Source organism: Mustela lutreola, chromosome 5 (genome assembly GCF_030435805.1).
Source record: "Mustela lutreola isolate mMusLut2 chromosome 5, mMusLut2.pri, whole genome shotgun sequence".
In the NCBI taxonomy this organism is placed as follows: Eukaryota; Metazoa; Chordata; class Mammalia; order Carnivora; family Mustelidae; genus Mustela; species Mustela lutreola.
Genome location: NC_081294.1, coordinates 4,870,229 through 4,891,160, shown reverse-complemented (window position 1 = coordinate 4,891,160; position 20,932 = coordinate 4,870,229). Strand labels below are relative to the sequence as shown.

Below are 20,932 nucleotides of genomic sequence, written 5' to 3'. Positions count from 1 at the left end.
GGAACAGTAAGAAAAAGAAATAATTTCGCTGCTTAAACATTTAGATGCTGAGAAAATGGACAACACTTCATTATGCATTATGGAGATTTTTAGGAGTAACACTAAAAACTGTGGCATTTCAGATATGTAGTTTGATTTTGTCTCTATAATGAATAACTAAATATATTTTATTCTAAAGCATGATTCATAGGAAGAAATCCATTTAATTCACTCAGGAGGAGTGTCTCGAAGGTCTTCTTCTGGACGTTTTCTGGTTTCTGCAGTCCCCAGGAGAGCTACGGCTGCAGACCCCCCGTCTGTGGAACAGTCACCTGGTTGCATGCCAGGGGGTTGTCAGACAAATCTGGAAGATGCTGCACGGCCCAGCATTCAGAACAAACACGCATTTTCCGCTTTGATATAAATGCCAAGTCCCCCCATTTGTTTTGGGGTAGAGGCCAGCTGGGGAGGGAAGCAGCTATGTGGATGGAGTGAACACTTACAGTGACCCCACAAGATGGAGAAATAGCCAGAAACAAGGAGTTCCCGTCAGCACAAAAGAGAAATAGACGAAGCATCATGATGGGAAGCGACTATGAGCTCATATGGCAGAAATGCATCATGAAGGCAACCTGACAGAGAATTGACAAAATTTGTTGGTTTCTGCCATGTTTCACCCTGCGGCTGGCAGACCCAAGGGGGAACTGCAGCCCTTCAGACGGCCACGGGTGCCTCCGTGCACTGCCCTGTCCTGAGTGAGCCTCCAGAGAACCCACTGCTGTCCTGAGTCCCCGGGGAGGCCACGCGCTCTGATGCAGGCCTCGGGAGCAAGCATCACTTCCTACGCGGGGCTGTTCTCTTCCAGACTGTGAGGAGCCCGGACACCGGACGCCCCCGTCGAGGTGGCTGCGGCGCCAGCAGCACGGAGTGGATTGGCAAGTGCCATACTCAGCTCCTCTCTGCTCACAGCAAGTCCTCGAAGGCTGGCCCTAGTGTTCCCCCTGCATAACCCACCCAGATTCCTAGGCTAAGAACTTGATGCCTGAGGGGGCGGCGCTAGGAGGCGGAGCCTCTGGGAGGGGACTGGGTCATGGGGTGAAGCCTTCAGGAATGGGATCTGTGTCCTGATCCCCCAGAGCTCCATGGCCCTTCATCACTGAGGGTAGTGCGGGAGAACCGGACTGTACAGCCAGCAGGGGCCGTTACCGGAGCTCCAGCACACGGGCCCCGACCTCAGACCTCTGCCCGCCATCCCCCATCTACAGTGTTTATGTTACAGCCCCCAGAAGGCACTCAGCCTGCGGGCACCCCTGGACCGCAAGCAGGTTTCTCGGACGCCAGGCACCCGCCCGGAAGCCAGTGACACCTTCAGACCAGCAAGACCAGGCCGGTGATGCCCACACGTGCCTCTGGGACGGTCAGAAGCAGCACGGGGCAGCACGGCTGGCTCCTTATGATGTCAGAGCGAGCCTGTATCAGATCGAAGTGTTGTCACCCGATGCAGAGATTTGCCAAATACATTCGATTCATTTCATAGACACCATTCTATCGGAATAAAACTTACTTTGCTAAAATGATTTAACTACTTTTCTCATTCATGTACATCATGACGTTTGTGGATCCAGCTCGAGAAATCATATCTCAAAATTTATAAATATGTGTATGTATATTATACACACACACACACACACTTTTAATAGGGCAGGCAGCATATTTTTCTCACGTGTTGTTCCATCCCTAGAATCAAAGCTGTCACTTATGTGACACTGACCAGAGCTGGATATGGATTTTTTTTGTCTTGATTTTATCACTGTGGAGCCCGAACTGAGGTCGAAACTAAGGCAACCCATCACTGAAGGCTGCCTGTGTCATCACATGCGGTTTAGGCTGAATCGGACAGAGATCTTCGAATTCTTCTTCAAAGCACCAGTGGTCTTTCCGGCCCATGAGCAAGTTCAGTGCCCCGTGCTCCTCTCCTGCGAGTCTCGTTTCTTCCATGCACTCCCAGACCCGAAGCTCTGCTGTGAGAACAAGGACGTCCTTCACAGACTCGTTCTGGTGGGTCTTTATCTGTTTAGGTCACGACGCCATCTGTCATTGTGTCCCAAAGACACATGGACTTCAGTTTTCTAAATGAGATTACACACAATTTTTTATTTCAACAGAGCCCCTCCTCCAAGGCTGTCCCCGAAGGCTGGCCTCACCTGCAGGACCCTGGTGTGGACAAGCACACACCTGGGCTCAGATGACCCCTTGGCCAGGCGCCGCAGGAGCGCTTCCAAGCCAGGGCAGCTTCCTTATGTGAGCACGCGGCTCGAGGCTGGCAGTGGAGAGAACAGTCCGAAAACATTCCTCTTTCCCATTCCTTGACATTTTGCCCTCAAACCACTATATCTGTTAGCGACTTGGCACAGCTGACCCAATGTTTCCGACCTAGAGCTTCATTGTCAGTGTAATTCTCTACGAATTTAAACATTTCACATCTGATTATGGAAATAAACTGAGTGTAATAAAACATTAGTTTGAGAACATCATAAAACACCAAACAGAGGGCTAGGAATAGCCCCATGGATTGTTTTCTGTAATCAGCTGGGTTTGCGGGATTAGTTAAAAAAAAAAGATAGCTTTTCCATTGTCTTCAGCTGGTAAATCAACATTTCTGAACATACTTCCACTAAGCTGAATTCATTAAATTTCCGGCAATTAATATTGGTTTTGCAGTGACATCAGTATAAATAGCAAAAGAATGAAAAAGAATCCTTTCAACTCGTGAAGGTTTCAGCAAAGAATACCTTTGGGTTTTTATTAACAGAGACGTTCATTCGGAAAATGAAATTATTTATTTCTATTTCCTGTTCAAATGATAGAATTTGAGTATTTCCCATTAGAAATTTGAATATCTCCTACTCACATGTCAAGAGAGACCTTCCCATGGTCATTTGAGGAAGCGTCTTTACCACCGACTCGGCTCTTGTTCAGTCTTCCTGTGATCCAACTTCTTAGCTACCAGTACCGTCTCATTTCTCCATTACTAGAAACCAGCCAACATCCGCTTCCTACTCTCTCATGGAACTAATGCCCCAGAGGAGCTCGTTCCTCAGAGGCGATGTGAGCAATGGGAAGGCGGCCGTGGTGGGGCCCTGGCTGGGGAGGAGGAGGGAAGGGTGGGGGGAAGGGAGGAATGGGGCAGGGGGTCCCCAGGAGCACAGGACTGCTGTGCTGGACCCAGACTTCCTGCTATTGCTGTCACTGCTTTTTCTCCAAAAGGCTTGGTTCCCACCTGGGCAGACGCGCCTACAGCAGCATGAGCTCTGGGGCCAGGCTGGCGTGGCGTCTTCTGGCAGGAGGAAACGCAGGGCTCCAGAACTCACACGCGTTGCCTCTATCTTTCCTTACAGCCCAGCGGATTCTGGGTGGCTCAGAGGCTGGTGTCTTGGCTTCCTGCGGCTTCTGCAACAAAGGCCCCCAAAGGCTAGGGGGCTTCCAAAGAGGCAGGGATTTATTCTCTCCCAGTTCCGGAGGTCAGAGGCCTGACCATGCTGCCTCCTAAGCTCTCAGCGAGGCTCCTGCTCTGCCTCTCTCAGCTGCTGCAGCCGCAGGGGTGTGTGGGGGCATCACCCCGGTCTTCCTCCACACTTAACACGGCTGTCTTTGTGTGTGTGTCTGCACGTGTGTGTCTTCTTGTCCTGTGTGCACGTGTGCAATTTCCCTAAGAAAGTCACCAGTCCTGCTGGGTCAGAGGCTTGCTTACTCTAGTGTGACCTCCCCAACTAATGACATCTGCGATGGCGATGACCCCTATTGCCAAATAAGGTCACATTCACAGGGTCAAGACTGCAACATCTTCTTTGGGGGGCGGGGGGAGAATGCAATTCAACCCATCATAGCAAATCGTTTCGTTTCCTGTCACCTCTGATGCTGTAACCTGCTTCCGAGCCTTTCTCGGTGTGAGCTTTCCTACCTCTGTCCCCCTCCGCAGCTCCGGAATAGGGACAGGTCCCAGCTCTCAGATCCCCCACTGTCTGGAGCACAGTGGGGCACCTCAACGCATGGAGCGCTGGAGGGTTCTTCTCCTGTGATCTCAATAATCTCGGGCTTTCGGCATAAGGTCTACAAAACCTAGCTAAGGAGACCTTCCAGCTCTGCCCGTTCTCCGCAGTGTCTCTGGTAATAATCTTCTGCATCTTTAAATACATGGTGAGCCCAGAAAGAAACCTAGGAATTCTGACTCTGAAAAGTCTGTCTGCATCCCACGATGCCATGACATCAGTCTGTCCTTCTGGGGGCTTCTCTCTGCCCCGTTTCAAGAGATGGCGGGTGCCGTGGAGTCAGACGACGCTGTGTCTGTGTCTGCCTCCGAGAGTATGGGCGGCATCGAAGAGCTTCACGAAATGTGTTTGGGGCAATGCAGCCAGGGAAGGGGGGCAGGGCCCTTTCTAGCTCAGGGGACACAAACGATCCCCATGGGCACTGATGTGAGCCGCCTGCCCAGTTTCCATCATCGCTATGGCCTCAGGGGACGGCCAGAGACCTCTCCCGTCTGAAAAGCTGGGACTTTGTTCCCTGAGCCTCAGTCCCTTCATGCGTGGGACTGGGAGGGGCGCTATCCTAGGTTCGCTTCCCCTTTGACAGCCTTGGATTGGTTTTTATGAGTTTGTACTGGTCCCCGAGATCACAGGCTGTTTGGAGGGTCTGACACAGGCCGGGGCCCCTCGCCTTGGGAAACAATGTGATTTTGATGCCGCGCACAGCCTGGGAGTCCGGACAGAGACTGCAGGTCTGCAGGGGTGCGGGGCGCTCATGTGCAGGGGCTGCGTGAGGGTCCAGCCGGGCTTCTTCCACACATGGCGTGCGCCTCCGGGCCCAGCTGTGGGCGCTTGGCATCCTGCAGACGGCGTGCTCCTGGCCAGACCACGAGTCCCTTGCCCGAAGCTTTACTGGACCATGGGCTCCAGCGACAAACGTCTGGAGGGGCTCAGACTCCGGTGCAGCCAATGATAACATTGATGTGCACCCGGTGGTTCTCAGAGCGGGTTCTTCTTTGGACATCTGTGTGGTTGTGGACTCGATTAGCGAACACGCGGTGTACCCCGTGAGCTGGCAGTTCCAACCAATGTGAACATTTCGAGAACGGAACCTGAGAATGGTTATAGTAAGGCCAGAGCACAGGGCCAGCATGCGGAGAGTGTCGGCGGACTTACTGGTGATAACCCGAGAATGGTTATAGTAAGGCCAGAGCACAGGGCCAGCATGCGGAGCGTGTCCGCAGACTTACTGGTGATGCTGCCGGGCCCGGGTGAAGAGGATGCAGGCGGTGAAGAAGGCGAAGGCCCCTCCCTGGACGGACCAGCTGGCCAGGCCATAGCCGCACCACTCCACCACCTCCCCGAAGTAGTTGGCTGCTGTCACGTACTCAAACAAGCCTCCTGCAAGGAAACACAGGCAAGGGGTGCATTTCCTACAGATGATGCCCGGGAAAGCCCTGACCGACGAGACAGCCGTGGGCGCTTACTTAGAAAGCACCGGCTCAGCCCTGGGAAACACGACTGCTCCAGAATTGCAGTCAACGAAACACACCCAGCGGTACTAGTTCTACCACTTCGTCTGCCGATTTCTGGGAGTAAATATGTACCATTCATCTGAATATAAAATGCTACAATTGTTGTGTACTTTACTATGTCACTTGACTCATCAGTGAATCCCACAGATGGAACCCAGGTAGGGCCACAGACCACAGAGTAACAGTGAAGCACTAGCTTAATCAGACGGACCTGCACAGAGGCCTGGACCCAAACTGGAGGAAAGTAGTAATTTTCAAGGGCAGATTCATTCATTCAGTCATCCATTTTCATAGATCCTTCAAGTCCACACGACAGGTGAGGCCCAGCTCTAGGCACTGGTAGTGCACCGTGGACAACATGTCCCCTTCCGGAACACTAAATCCCAATGCAGCCCCACGAGGAAAGCACGGAGCCCAGCACATGGTGGGGAGTGCTGTGGAACAGAGCATGTGGGAGGGGCCCAGAAGTCGGGCTGTGGGCGGAGGGAAGGCTGGTTGTGGCCGTGGCTGGAAGGGGCCTCGCTGGCAGGGGAGGTTTGGGGTTGGTGGTTGGGGTCTCCAGGCAGCAAAGGCTCTGAGGCTGGAGAGTAGAGGGGCATGTTCCAAGGACCACCTTAGAGCCACAGTTTAAACCACCTGAGATTTGTAGGCTTTTTCCCGTCCTTTGCTTGTCATGTTGTGTTCTCCCCTTGTAGGGTTCCCAGGAAGATAAGGATTCCAATCTAAGCCCGGCCATGTGATTTCCCGTTCCACTGATGTTTTTGTTCTACCCACTGAGTCTTAAATTTTTTGTTTTAGTTTGAGAATCTCCCTTGCTTTCTATCTTGTATCTATTTAGTTCTTTCTATGATATGTTACTCTTTTTTTTATAATTTCATCCCTTTTAATTATTTAAACAACTAGATATTCACTTCGTGATCTGTTTCTATTAACTCTAAGATCTAAAATTTCCCAAGTTTAATTAGCTCTCACTCAAGGCACCATATGTCCTCATGGGTTTTGTGGCTCTTATTCTGTGGCGTGTGGCCTGCCAGGCTCTCAGAGGCTAGAGCTGAAGACAGGTCTCTTTGGGGATCTGGGTTTGTGCGGGCTGGATGCAGGAGGGCACCCCCTCCCTAGGACCACACAGATCCTAACTCCTGACTTGAGGTTTTTGGACTGTCCACAGTTGGCAAACATTTCAGCTACAAAGCTGAGGGCATGAGGGCAGCTAGCGGTTACGGACTCTTATGTATTGGGTCCTGGACTCAAGCATTCACCCAGCCTTTGCTCTCTGATGATTGACTTCATTTCTGGACATCACACAGATGCATCTTAAAAGATAAAAACAACAACATGTACCCAACATTTTAAACTGTTTTCAGACAGAGGACCAGTCGTCTATTCCTGCTATGGCCAGAAATGAGGTATTGGGCACCCCTGGTAAACCAGAAGATGTTCCTCGTATTCTCTTTCCAAACAGATACAACTAGTTTCCTTTTTGCTTAATAGCCACTCGGTTAGCCAGAATCAGCTCTTCTGTCATTCTAAAAAAACAATAACCACAGTGATTGCTATCTTAATCGTGACTCACATCGAAAATTTGTGGCTGTGACTAGATATTAGCTATTGGATCGGATAAAACTGAAAGAGCAAGGTGTCCTGCAGAGAGCCCGGCATCTAGTCTCCTGTTGTCAGTACATACCCCTCGGTATCTTATACCCAGTCTCCCCTGGTCTCCGGAGATTCCTCAGGATGTGGTCTGAATGGATGTTTACCAGCATGCCTATCAACCACAGGCAGAACCCTACAGAAAAGGCGATACAGAGCAGCATTAAGTCCATAAACCAGGAAACCCCCAGGCCCAAGCCGGAATGAACGGGATAACCCCAATCCGTCCTATTATCGTTACTAAGGAGCAGGTTGCCACAACTGATAGTGAAGATCATTGTAATAAATATAATGCTTCCCTCAGAGACCTAAGTGCTGCACTCAGGTCTGCAAAAGAGGGCTTTGTTTTTCTAATAATACCAGTAAATCAGCTAGTCTGCTCTAAATGTTCTGACAGGATAACTGGTGTGCTCGGAAGTAGGACTTAAGACTCGGCCCAGGCTCCTTTCCAGGAAGCGCTAAACCAAGAACCAAACAGCCACGGGACTCTCTGAAACTCAAAAGAAACTTCCTCATCACCAGGAGCCTCGAGGGGGTGTATTTTTTTTTTTTTTTTTTTTTACACTCTTGCATATATTTTTGACTACTGATGTTTTATTTTCAGTTTTCCTCAGAACTTATAAGGCTTTAGTTAGAACACAAAAATAATAAAGATTTTAAAAAATCAAAAACTTCACAAGACCTAATAGCTTCTGCAAGTTAGCATAATCAGGAAACTCTAATGGCCTTGTTGGAAGGTGACCCAGTCGGACTTTTTCTTATTTTCCGTTAGGAACAGCAGGAGCTTAATGACGGTCTTAGATTACAGGGTTAGTGACGGAGCTCCTCAGTTTCCCTCTGTCGTCTGCTCTGCCGGAACCTGTTGCTACTCTGAGGTCTGCTTTAGGAACAGGTATTCATGCTTTCTGGGCCAAGTCAGGGGTGATGTGCGTCATCTGCTGCTGCTGGGGCCACGTGCCTCTCCCTCTGGCGCTCGGCCTCCTGCCACGAGGTCGTGGACCAGCACTCCTCTCTCTCAAGGAGCATGGGCTTTCTAGCCAGGAACTGCGGGGACAGGAAAACCCAGGTTCTGATGAGAACAACGGAGTGCATCCTTAGGGGGACACTCACCTACTAGAAATCGGGGATCTGTGACCCAGTCGTCGGCATACACGGCGTACTGGCTCAGGTATCTGCTTTGCAAGTAGCCATTGTAGCCACAGAACATGAAGGCCAAAGCAAATGTGTACAAGGGCATGGGCTTTCCACCTCGGATCAGGAACGGGAAAATCAAGGACCTGAGGAAACATGAAACAGAAACACATTTACATAAAACATAGATCAGTGATAAGGAATCTCATTTCTGCCATTCTATTTCAAGTCTTGGGGTTTTAATCTTGTTTCCTTGTTCAGAAATCCATTCTCAGTAATGCTCATACCGATATACTCTGTTCAAAGCAGAATTTGTAGATAAAGAGTTCACCACGTTTCAGTAATGCTCACAGCAGTGCATAAACTCTGGACTCTAATTGTATCAGATGCGAGACACACATGGAGAGAAAAGTAAAGGCTTCCAGAGGCTCTCACTATCATCCTCCCTCACTCTCGTCCGCGCAGTAAAGGCTTCCAGAGGCTCTCACTATCATCCTCCCTCACTCTCATCCTCCCTCACATGGGGGACACCGCATGCCGCCCATCAGCACGGCAGCTGTGCTGGCTGAGCACTCAACACCCCACTTGTGGTACCTGGAGACACCCGCACAGGAAACCCCAGGACACATGCAGAACAGAGCACACGATGGACTGAGTGTGGGGAAGCCATCTGCTCGCGGTCACAGAGCTCGTGCATGGCTGAGCTTTCGTGTAAAACCGGGTATCCCAAGGCTCAGCTTCTTCTGCTCCACCACACCAGTGAAAGTTTAGGGGGAGAAAACAGAAAAGAAAGTGGATCTTACGGAGAAAAAAGGACGCGACATCGTACTCTGAATCTCCTCTGTAGAATCAGTACCTAATACGCGGAGAGAGGGCTATTGCTACGCAGCCTATGGACCTGAAGGGGATAGTAAGGGATCACCATCTAAAAACTTCATGCCAATAAATGTGTCCCTCTGGACAACACGAACAAAAGCCTTAAGACACAGCTGACCAAAACTGACCCACAAGGAAATCGACAACTCGAACAGCCCTCTACGAATGAAAGCGACTAAAGTGACTTTTAACATTCTAGAGGAGCTGCAACTGGAGTTGGGGGAGGGGACAAGCTGCACAGAGGCATAGGGACAGTTTAGGGGACGCAACTGTTCTGTATCTTAATTGTGGTGGCGATTATATGCTGTAGGCAACCATCGACACTGACCAAACCACATTCTTAATAATGAGTGCATTTCATCCTCCGTAGGTTATATCTTAAAACAGGGAAAATATAAAAGCTTGTTATTTGTTTCCATTCTGGCCATCTACCCAAGGGCAAAACCAGAACTGATCTTAGCAGCAGTAGTGACAGCCTAACGCTGGCTACAGGTCCTCAAGGCATTCTCTTGTGACAGGCTCACTCAGGTCGTGGGAAGAACATTCTTGCAATCAAAAGCAGTCTTCAAGGTTCTCTCTTATCCAGGCCAACTCCCCCAGAGCGGACTTCATGTGGGTTTAGGGCAAAGCACCAGCTGAATGTAAGCATGTGTCCGGCCCCGATGTGTGTCATCAGTGAGGTTAGCTGCTTGCCTGGAAACCAGTGTGGAAACCTGTTCTCTCTCAAAGACAACAGGGAATTGCAGCCATTTCTGCTTTGCGGAAGCACGGCTCATGCCTGAGCAGAGCTGGGACAGTGAACGGGCATCTGGGATACAGGCCCACTGTGCACGTCCATACCACAAGAGGCGGATCTGGGTGACTGGGTAACTGTGTCTTGGACCAGTGGGGGAGCCTTTAGAAACAAGCAGAAATTCTGACTCGCTGCGATCCAGCATCGTGGTGATGGTGTTCGTTCCCCACCCCCATCCTGCTCCTTGGCAGGAGAGCCAGAAGCAAACAATCAGTTCTCACTCTCTCCCTGAGCGTCAGCTCAAGGGATGATTCTTTAGGCAGGGGAAAGCAGAGAAGGGCCAGAGGATGAGGAATTGAGAGAAAACCTCCCTGGGAGTTACGATCTCAGGGAATTTTCCAGGGGGCAAACCACAGTGACAAAGTGTTAGAATTCTAAGTTTGAAGAACTAGGGAAAAAAGAGCAGAAAGAACCATGGGAGGGGGTGAAGGCTGGACTCGGTTAGAAAGAAGCCTGCGAAAGCGTGGAATGCTCAGTTTCTCCAGAACCCGAAACTGGGGACCTGAACAAACCCACGTAAATTCAACGCAGTGTAATAGGAACCCAGGATCAGGAAGGGGAAGGACAAAGTGTGGAAGCTTGAAACACACAGAATCGTTACGGAAGGACAGTGACGTGGGAAGATGTCTGGGCGAGATGTCACAAATGTCTACATCATAGATGAAAGAAGCCTTCTAGAAGCAACACTGAGCAAACCAGTCTGCAAACGTGGTAGATGTTTCCCACCAGAATGTACAAAAAAAAAAAAAAAAAGTTGTAGACTTTCTAAATGAGAATTATGCCCAGCAAACTTTTGATTCATTTCTTCCAATTCAGTTTCAAGTTCAGGGCTGAATTGTGAACGACTGGCAAACGGGCTGGCACCTTCTCGAGGTGAAACCCAAACCTGTCCCGTGTGGTATTCACGCCCCCCTCCTCCCCTGTCACCAATGTCCCTTCCATGCCTGTGACGGTAAAGGGATCTGGATGGGGAATCAGCAAACACAGCCCCTGGCCCAATTCCAGTTCACCACTGGAATTGTACATTGTACCACATCGTACAGCCTGAGAATAAGAACAGTTTTTACCTTTTTAAACGGTAGGGGACACGATCAAAAGGATATTGCAGGATGCACGGGAATCACACGAAGTGCAAATGTCCGCGTCCACAAATAGAGTAGCGCTGTGACATGGCCCCAGTCATTCATTTGGGTCCATTCTGTGGCTGCTCAGGAGCTGGGGCTGAGCTGCGCAGGAGTGACACGGCACGTGGTGTGGCGGTCTCTTGTGTCCACGTCCCTGCACGGTGTGCACAGATCCGCGGCAAGTGGCGTTCAGAGTGCACGTCACTTTGTTCTCTCATCAGTGTGCACCTGTCCCGTGAAGACAGGGAAAGCGGCCTCCGTGTGCCCCGCAGACCCAGTGGGGTGTGGCTCACTCTGCTCCCGTGGTAAGTGGCTCAGCACTCTGGGATGCAAGGTCACCGTGGCTGTGTCGCAAGACTAGGCTAGAGGTCAGCGTTACCAGACAAGCAGTTCTTGTGATGTCGTCCCCCACTTGCAGGAAAGCAATGGTCAGGGCAAAGCAAGAATTAAAAAGAATCCAGTTCTAGAATTTTACAAAAGAAAGGAAAAGAAGGCTACAACCACTGGAAGTTCCTGGGGGCCGCCTCCTGTTTCACCCGGCAATGAGGGCCGTCTGCCAACGGTGAGCTCACTCCCTGCAGCAAAGACACACGTCCAGAGGACAGAAGCTCATGGAACACGATGAGCCCCTCGGGGAGGACGGCTGCTTGTGGAGTCAGGATGCTGAAAGTGAGGTCAGCGGAGAGTTGAAAAGCAAGGCCAGTGTCTGAGTGAGCAGGCTTCTGGGCTCCTGCGATGTCACCGAGGTCACTGACATGTAACTGAGCTGGGACCGAGTTTGAAGTGGCAGAGAAATCAGGCTCCAATGGGTCCTCGCACAACAACCAGCAGTGACAGCGTGTGCACAGAAGCTGAGGAAACACTAATGCAGTACCCGAGGGGAGACCCGCTAAGATAGTGTAAATGCTGGTGGTAAACACACACGCGTGACAGATTTACAAAGCCTGTGAGAATAGAAGGTGTTTAGAGCTGCTCTCCATATGGCAGGTACTTTGCCAAAAAACAAAACAAAACAAAACAAACAAAAGAAACCAAACCACAACACCACCAAATTGATTAGTGCCTGTGACGGAACCGTCAATGTCAACAGTGAACTTGATCTTCTGTCCATGGACATAACCACTGTTCTGAGTTCAAAGCCAAGACTGAAATTTTTCTTTGTAAGAAAAAGTGTCTCAACCATTATTATTGAGGTTTAAAGGGATCTGGAAATTAGCTTTTGCTGCAGACTTGATAATGTTTTTCAGTGAATTCAACCTAAAATTGTAAGGCAAAAATATCTCCTATGTGCAAAACGTACACGGCGTTGGCCTCCTCAGCAACAAGTGACATTGGCAGAAGCACAAGTCACATCAAACTCCTTCCCAGGCTTTCTGTGCTGTTAGAGTCAAAAGCAGCAGTGAGATCTGCCTTCTCATGCAAACTTGCACTGGTACGATTTCTAAGCTCCAGACGGAGTTCCTCCAGTGGTGTTTGAACTGTTCAAGACTTATTTAACTGTAACTGAGGAGCCGCCACCTGTCAACCAAAAGACACTCTTACACTGCAGAAACATACTATAGGACAAATACCAACAGAAGAGTCCAACAGAATTCCATAAACATCTTCCAAGTAATGAACATGTTAAACTACAATCAGAAACTTGTGGACTGAAACCAAAATCTGGCAGTACCAATGCATATGAAAAGACACTTTCAAAGAGAAAATCTTGACGTGCCTGGGGGTTCCATCGGTGAACGTCTGCTTTCAGCCGAGGTCATGATCCAAGAGTCCTACCTTGGGCTCCCTGCTCAGTGGGGAGTCTGCTTCTTTCCCCCCACTCTGCCCTCCTACCCCCTTGCTTATGCTCCCTCTCTCTCAAATAAATAAAATCTTTAAAATTGAAAAAAAAAAAAAAGAGAGAGAGAGAAAATCTCATCGCCCATCAATCAGCATCAAGGGGTGAACACTGGCCAAGGATTTTGGTCATGGGGAATGCTGACTCTGAAGCCCAATGAAGTGAATGCTCTCCCCACCAAATAAAGAATTCCACCCTCCGTGTTACATCTGTTACAGAAATTAAGGTATTAGCAAGACAGGAAACAACGTGTGTTGGAGAGGATGGGGAGAAAGGGGAATGCTCTTACACTGTTGGTGGAAATGCAAGTTGGTGCAGCCACTTTGGAGAACAGTGTGGAGATTCCTCAAGAAATTAAAAATAGAGCTTCCCTATGACCCTGCCATTGCACTACTGGGTATTTACCCCAAAGATACAGATGTAGTGAAAAGAAGGGCCATCTGTACCCCAATGTTTATAGCAGCAATGGCCACGGTAGCCAAACTGTGGAAAGAACCAAGATGCCGTTCAACGGCCGAATGGATAAGGAAGATGTGGTCCATATACACTATGGAGTATTATGCCTCCATCAGAAAGGATGAATCCCCAACTTTTGTAGCAACATGGACAGGACTGGAAGAGATTATGCTGAGTGAATTAAGTCAAGCAGAGAGAGTCAATTATCATATGGTTTCACTGATTTGTGGAGCATAACAAATAGCACGGAGGACAAGGGGAGTTAGAGAGAAGGGAGTTGAGGGAAATTGGAAGAGGAGGTGAACCACGAGAGTCTATGGACTCTGAAAAACAATCTGAGGGTTTTTTTTTTTTTTTTTTTTTTTTTTTTTTTTTTTTTTTTTAATCTGAGGGTTTTGAAGGGGCGGGGGGTGGGAGGTTGGGGGAACCAGGTGGTGGGTATTAGAGAGAGCACGGATTGCACGGAGCACTGGGTGTGGTGCAAAAACAATGAATACTGTTACGCTGAAAAGAAATAAAAAATTAAAAAAAATTTTAAAATTAAGGTATTAGAATTAGAATTTTCTCAATAGAAATCTTTGTGAAATATCTCTTTCACTACATCGTTTATTTTGTCCCCTGTACCACAAAGCTTAAAAGCAGCACTATATGGCCCTTTCCAAAAAGTTTTGATCCTTGACCTAGGTTAAAATAGGAGTTACACTCTGGAAACCTCATTGTGACTTTCCTAGCAAATGCCCTTGCTCAAGGCCCCAGTACTTAGGTTGCAGGCGGCCTCTTTGGACAGGGGTGCAGCTGGTCTGCTCCAGGTCTGCCGGATGGGGTCTGTGCATCTGGGTCCTCAGCTACGCGTGGAACAGAGAGTCACGCTGATCTGCTCCAGGGTATGCCCTGCGAGAGCCGGGAAAAGATGCACTTCTCTCTGGTCTCACAGGAGCGTCAGCAGTGAGGCAAGGACTGGCAACGGGGCTTCAGAAAGGCCGATGCCGACCTCTTCTGTTCCTTGATGCCGACCTCTGGAAGGACAGCAATGCCCTGACGCCCACAGGCCTAGCCATAAAGTCACTGCGGGCAGAAGGGGAACAAGCTGCCTCAGGCAATGTCACTTAGGACTTTAGACCCTGACGAGGGCTCCTGGGGGAGTCCTTATTCCCCAGCTTCTCCTGCCCCACAGGCTGAGGGCACCGATATGAACCAAGCCCTCCTGGCTCTGGGGTCTTCAGCAAGCCAGATGGCCGGATGCAATGCACCTTCCAGAGGGGATCACTCTGCTCCCTCTTGCTATTTTGGGGATTGCCTTTCTTCTTTTAAGTTACTCCCTTCAGCTTTACTTCTTTTCCTTGGAAGTCCATGCAACAATTGCTGGAAAGGGCTTCCTTTGAATTGGGTCAATTAGGAGCCAAAATGGGGCAGATGGGGCTTCTGGGCATGACTTTCATCTGAGTCTTCATCTAGACACTAGAGGGACAAGGGGACCCAAGGGTTACAGTGGATCCCAGGCTGCTTATGGTGAAGATCTACTTCAAGACATGAGGCCAGGCTCTGTGAGGAAGGTAGACTTGGCTGCTGGACCCATACAGCACTAGTCCCGACCTGGGGGACCCAGGCCATCTTAGTTCAAAAGCCTTTCTCACGTGGTGTCTCATCTGCACTGACGAACACCCTTCCACATGGGAACTGTGGGAAATGGGTATCATCCCTCTTTGAGAAAACGTATGAAGCTGGAAGTTGAATATCCCTTAATGTGGAAATCATCTGTAAGGTAAACCGTGAGGAGCTTGCATTTAAAAATACCTTATTGGGGCGCCTGGGTGGTGCAGTGGATTAAGCCTCTGCCTTCAGCTCAGGTCATGATCTCAGGGTCCTGGGATCGAGCCCCGAGTAAGGCTCTCTGCTCAGCGGGGAGCCTGCTTCCCTTCCTCTCTCTCTGCCTGCCTCTCTGCCTGCTTGTGATCTCTGTCAAATAAATAAATAAAATCTTTTAAAAAATACCTTATTTAGGTAATGTGTTATATAAATGAATGCTCGGTTCCGATAATGAGCTAAAGGACATCATACTGTCAGGTCCCAGGCAGCTACAAAAGGATTCTGTTTTCTACCTCCTCAGATGGAGTGTGGGACTGAATTTGATACTTTGTTTCCTACCATGTTACAATATCCCATTTCCCCCCTTCCCTTCCACTTAAAGAGACAGAACTTACTTTTCATCAAGTTGTTACTACCTAGGAAACTTGCCCATCTCTGTGGCTGTGAAGCACCCAGGACTGTGGGACACACTGATGAGGGGTTGAACTGAGAGCTTTCAGAATCTGAATCTCTGGGACCTTCGATGGCCGGGCAGCCTGCTGTCTGCCTCCTGCATGCATCACTGTACAAGCCTGGGGACGGTGTGAGTGTTTCTTACAGTTCCTGATGTAATGTGTCCAGTAATTCCTAATCCTATATAACATTTTTTTTTTTTTTAACATTTCACAACTGTTACTATTAACCTATGTAACAGATGGGGACCGGAGGCTCAGAGGAGCCTGGTGACAGAGGCTCAGAAGTGGCAGCTCAAGGGCCATGTCCTCACCCCACAGGTTCTCCCAACAAACTGGAACATCCAGTAATTTTGCAATGAGAAACTGCATATTCATTCAACAAATGATTTGGCACTCAAAACCAATTGGAAATGTGTCCTAGCTACAATGAAACATCCAATTTGGTGATTTGGCAGCAGATCTAACAGTAGAGTTAATCATTTTTAAATGTTTAAAACTGAAAGTGGTTGTTATAATTTTAATAACTATATTACTTTTTCTCAACATTTTGACATCTTTGGAATCTATAGCACTTCCAAGATGTCAATCAGTTCCTGTTACTTTTTTTCCCTTCTGAAATGCTCTTTTGCAACAAAAGGCACAGATTATAAAGCCACACACTTACATAAGCTCTGTGTGCTTTTAAGGCAAGGTTACCAATGCAATGAATATTTCATTACATGTCATTCTATACTTCTGAATGAAAGTTTTGTGTTTTTTTTTCCCCAAATTTTGAATCCACAGGGCAAGGGCCAAGGGTTTAGTGTGGGCTTCACCTTCTCTAGTTCCCTGATGTGTTTTAATATTACACGTGCCCTATGGCACATTTAGAAGTGGGGCTAGGGCCAGGCTCTCCCCATGGGACCATGGGTAGAAGAGAGCAGGAGAGACGATGAATCCGGGCAGGTATGATTCTTTGAGGATCACCATCAGGGGTAACAACACAATCAAGGTCCTGCAAGCTCAGGGAGCTGGCTGAGCCCTGCCCTTGGGGAGGGTGTTAGGAAGAGGAGGCCCTGTGGGCATGCCAAAGTCTGCATTCAGCACGCTCCCTCTGCCTCACGGTCAAGGTGGTCCCTGGGGCCCCGGGTGGTAATTAGGACCATGTGCTTAAGGGGGCTTTGTAACAACTGCTAAATGGACAAGCAAACTGAACAAGCCCAGTGACTCATTCACTAACCTACCAAGTGGCAAGAGAAAATTCATGAGCAAAGGCAGCCTGAGCTCAGTGAATACTGAAAAAAATTGGTTGGCAGGAGAGAAAGCAGCAGAACAGGAGTTCCGACTAGAGTTTAGGGGCCCATTAGAAGGGCCTCTGACACATGCAGAATGGCTCTGCACCGATGCTGGGGACCACAGGAAACTACCTCCCACAGCTAATGTGCACTCGCCCGAGGGAGGTCAGACGCTGCTCCACGCACAGCAAAATCGAAGCTGGCAAGACAAGACACCTGAGCCCTCCAGAACTCAGAATGAGATCAGCATGAGACACTCCAGTGCAGATAGGATTCGGGCAAACACTGTAACTGTTGAGGGCTGCGGAAGACTATGTTGTTTGTCGTGGATTACAAACGTTCCTACAAATGTCCTTCACTACCTAAGGGGGAGCCACCCGAGTCCTTGGGATGTTCTCTCCCATAGCTGTCCCTTCTTCCCTTCCACGACAGCCTTCCCGTCTTTATCAGAGTCTTCTGCCACAAAGATCCTGCATGTGTTTTGGTCTTGCATTTCTGCATTCCTTAAGGGAATATCTTTTTTTGTTTCTTTAAAGATTTTCATTCATTTCAGAGAGAGAGAGAGAAACTCAAGTAGACCATTTAATAAATAAGCTATTTGGGTAGAATGGAAAATGTTTATCTCTTCTATATGGAAAACATGGAGTATCAAAAACCACATAGGCTATATGTGTGGTCACAAGTACAACCTGAAACAGAACATCCCAGCAGGGTGAAAAGCTACACCTGACCTAGCAAATCCTCTGGAGTATGTTTCTAAAGCCTCTGCTCTTGGAATCAGGGTTTAGTCCCAACCACCCCATCGAATAGCCTTGGGTAAAGCACCTGGATTCTGTGTCTCAGAGGCCTCCCCAGTGTGAAGGGTCAAATTCTGGCACTCTCCAGGGGATTCTGGCCCAGGGGGTGCTGTATTCACCCAGTCTCCCCCTACAGTGAGTGGAAACAATGAAACAGAATGTTTTAGTTAAAAGGCTAAACTCAGGCTTTCCAAGCTCAGCAGACTAACCCTTTACACATTTCCAATGCCACCAGTAAGAAGTTTCTTACTGGCACTTGAGACTGGCAGCAGCATGTCAACTACCTTAGGGGCACATACGTGGCTGTGCCCACCTGCACAGTGACGTGGAATGGTCTTGGTCATTATTTACCAATCATTTGGATTTGCCAATCCTGTGCAAGCATTTTATGGAGTTATTTTTATTTTTATTCATGATTTTATTTATTTGTCAGAGAGAGAGAGAGAGAGAGAGAGAGAGAGAAGCAGGCAGAGCAGGCAGAGGGACAAGCAGACTCTCTGCTGAGCAAGGAGTCTGAGGCAGGACTTGACCCCTGCGATCATGCCCAATGCTTAACAGACTGAGCCACCCAGGCATCCCTGCAATTGTCTTTTTTTAAATGCATGCTATCCTGTGGGCTGGCGCCATCACTATGCCCATCCCACTGCTGTGGAAACATGCTGTAGAGCAGCTCAGTAACTGATCCCATGTCCTTAGTGACGTGGCTGGGAGACTAGCAGTCTGACTCCAGAGCTTGCTTTTGGCCATTAGAGAAACAGAGAGACACAGGTTCTAGCATATTTATGAGGAAATGTACATAGACATGAACATTCTACTGACATTCAAACTACATTAGTGCTTGACAACATTACAAAATATAAGAACAAAAACCCCAAACCAGCAAAACGCTAGCAGCCTGACAATTTTGTTCACTGGAATAATCTTGAAGTGTCAGGACTACAGGATCCGGAAATCCTTTGTTGAGCATTTGACTGTGCCTGTTTAATGTGCCTGTGTACTGCTCCAACGAATTCTGTATTTTCTTTTTTAAGATTTTGTTTATTTTAGAAAGAAAGAGCACAACAGCAGAGAGGGAAGAAGAGGGAGGGAGAAAGAACCCCAAGCAGAGTCTGCACTGAGCAGGGAGCCCTACTCAAGCTTCAGTTTCACAACCCAAGATCATGACCTGAGCCAAAATCAAGAGTTACACTTAACCCAGCCACCCAGGTGCCCCTGATTCTGTGTCCCCAGTGTCTCTCGTGCTCGAGTAGACTCTTGGCCCACATGCTAACTCTTTCACTGCTTGTCCTGGAGGCATCGTGTGGGTTATTTGCTTCTCAAGGGCCAGTTCAGGTTTCATTCCAGTGAGGGCAGTCCCACATGTCCTGGAAAACACCTGGAATACTCAAACACAAACTATAGAGGCCCCAAACCCTGGGTTAATTGATAAACCTAAAAATCATTAAAGTGAATTGTTATAGTTCCATATTTCAGATGATCAACTCTGAGGCACTGAGAGTTCTCGCAGCGCAAGGATTTTAAATGATCACTATAAAAAGGTGAATTTAACCAGCACTTCCTGACAACTCTTGAGATTTTGGTTATTCACGTGTATGATACTCTCTTTCCTTTTTGGATGCCCTTCGGTGGTCACAAATCAAGATCAGGTTTTTCATTAATCATGGGTTATAGCTTTGCTTTTCTTTCTACCATCAGTCATTTGGATTTTCAGCGGCCCCATCACAGAGGTACGCAGCATACCCATTCCGAGTAAAGGCTGAATGGCTTTAATGCTAAAGTCAGTGTTCAGCTGAGCTCAAGAGCAGACGTCACCATAGTAAAACACATTTCTGGGATACAAGAATAAATCCACAGTTTTCAGCCCCCCAAACTTGCACAATGGTTTATCAGACATTTTAGTCAGATTGTCAAAGCCGCACATTCTGATGTAGGGAAGGCACTGGGGCGTACCGATGGCGCGCCCACTGTGCGGAGGTCCCTGAGAACGGAAAGGTTTTTCTCGCTGCTGTACCTCTGACAGTGCTGAGCGAGCGAGCCTTCGCATCATGCAGCTTCCTCCCCTCTGCAGCCGCAGGTCACACACTCAGCTCCCGCAGCCAGCCCTCTCTCGCCTGCTCCCACCGCGCCCACGCCCCGCCCACTTTCGCAGACTGTGCTAAGCTAAACTCTCCTTGCAGGGGAGAAGGGGCAGGGGCCAGGGACAGAGCGAGAACAGCACGGGCGGAGGGAGGCCGGCGCCGCGAGACGACACCAGGGAAGGGTCAGCAGGGACAGGGCGCGAGGGCGGGTGTGCAGAGCGGGGCGCCTGGGAAGGGCAGCGGGAAAGAGGCTGCCAGGGGTAGGCACGGGAGCGGGGAAGGAGGAAGGCAGGCAAGGGGGCAGGGGAGGAGGGCGGTGGAGAGGGAGGCAGAGGTGCGGGCGGGGGCGCCGGGGGGCAGGGGGGCGCCGGGAGGGGCGAGGCGGCCGGCCGTTACCGTTGCGCGTAGTGGACGAGGAACATGGCCAGGAGGATGCGGTTGGGGGCCCGGTGGAGACGCTCGGCCGCCGCGACGGTGCACACCCACAGCGGCACGGCGAGCGAGGGCAGCTCCTGCAGCGCCCAGGCGGCCCGCGCCGGCACCCGAAAGGCGGAGCCCGGAGACACGTAGCGCCCGTAGCACGAGCGCCGCAGCCGGAGCAGCACGAAGCCCAGGAGGCTCATGGCGCACTGCAGGTAGGCGAGCCTGTCCAGCAGGAAGCTCTCGGCCGGCTCCATGGCGGGAGACTGCACACGCGCCCCATGGTCTGGCGACCGCGGCGGGCCACTTATAGGGAGGTGGCGGCCCCGGTGTGGGGGCGGGGGGGGCGGCTACCTGAGGCGGACGCCCGCAGCCGGCGCCCGGGCCCGAGCCGCACCCCTTCCCTCCTCCCCCGGCGCCGGAGGCGCGAGCGCACGGGCCCAGCAGGTCGGACCGAAGGCGGTCCCGCGCGGCCGGAGGCGGTCCGGCCCCGCCCCCGAGGCCGGAGCCCCGCCCCCGCCGCTCTGCGCACGCGCGGCCGCGGGCTGTCCGCGGAGCTGCCGGAGCCCGCGCGGGCTACTTCGGGGCTGCTTCCCAGGGGCCCCCTCCCCGCCGGGGCTGCCGGCGCTGCCCCTCGCTCGCTGCTCTGCGGGAGCACGGGTCGCGGCGCTCTGGGCGTCTTCCACGCAGCGCGCC

The 20,932-nt window shown here is 50.1% G+C and overlaps 1 protein-coding gene across 11 annotated transcripts in view; it reads right to left on the bottom strand.

Annotated features, from left to right (window-relative positions):
• SRD5A1 (steroid 5 alpha-reductase 1) overlaps window positions 1-20,657 on the bottom strand; it is a 58,955-nt gene extending 38,298 nt beyond the window's left edge. For 9 of the 11 annotated variants that reach the window (XR_009353695.1, XR_009353696.1, XR_009353694.1 and 6 more), the window contains exons 1-4: window positions 20,213-20,655; window positions 8,300-8,466; window positions 7,224-7,325; window positions 5,255-5,405 (exon numbers count right to left, since the gene is read on the bottom strand). Coding sequence is in view for 3 of the 11 variants with exons in the window: in XM_059173608.1 (XP_059029591.1) it covers window positions 5,255-5,405; window positions 7,224-7,325; window positions 8,300-8,466; window positions 20,213-20,493 (701 nt within the window). In the remaining 8 variants the exon portion in view is untranslated. Of the gene's footprint in view, window positions 1-10; window positions 2,001-2,800; window positions 3,460-5,254; window positions 5,406-7,223; window positions 7,326-8,299; window positions 8,467-20,212 lie in introns of those variants that run through there. The other 2 variants (XM_059173606.1, XM_059173607.1) reach the window with 2 other exon arrangements.
• Between the last annotated feature and the right edge of the window lie 275 nt (window positions 20,658-20,932).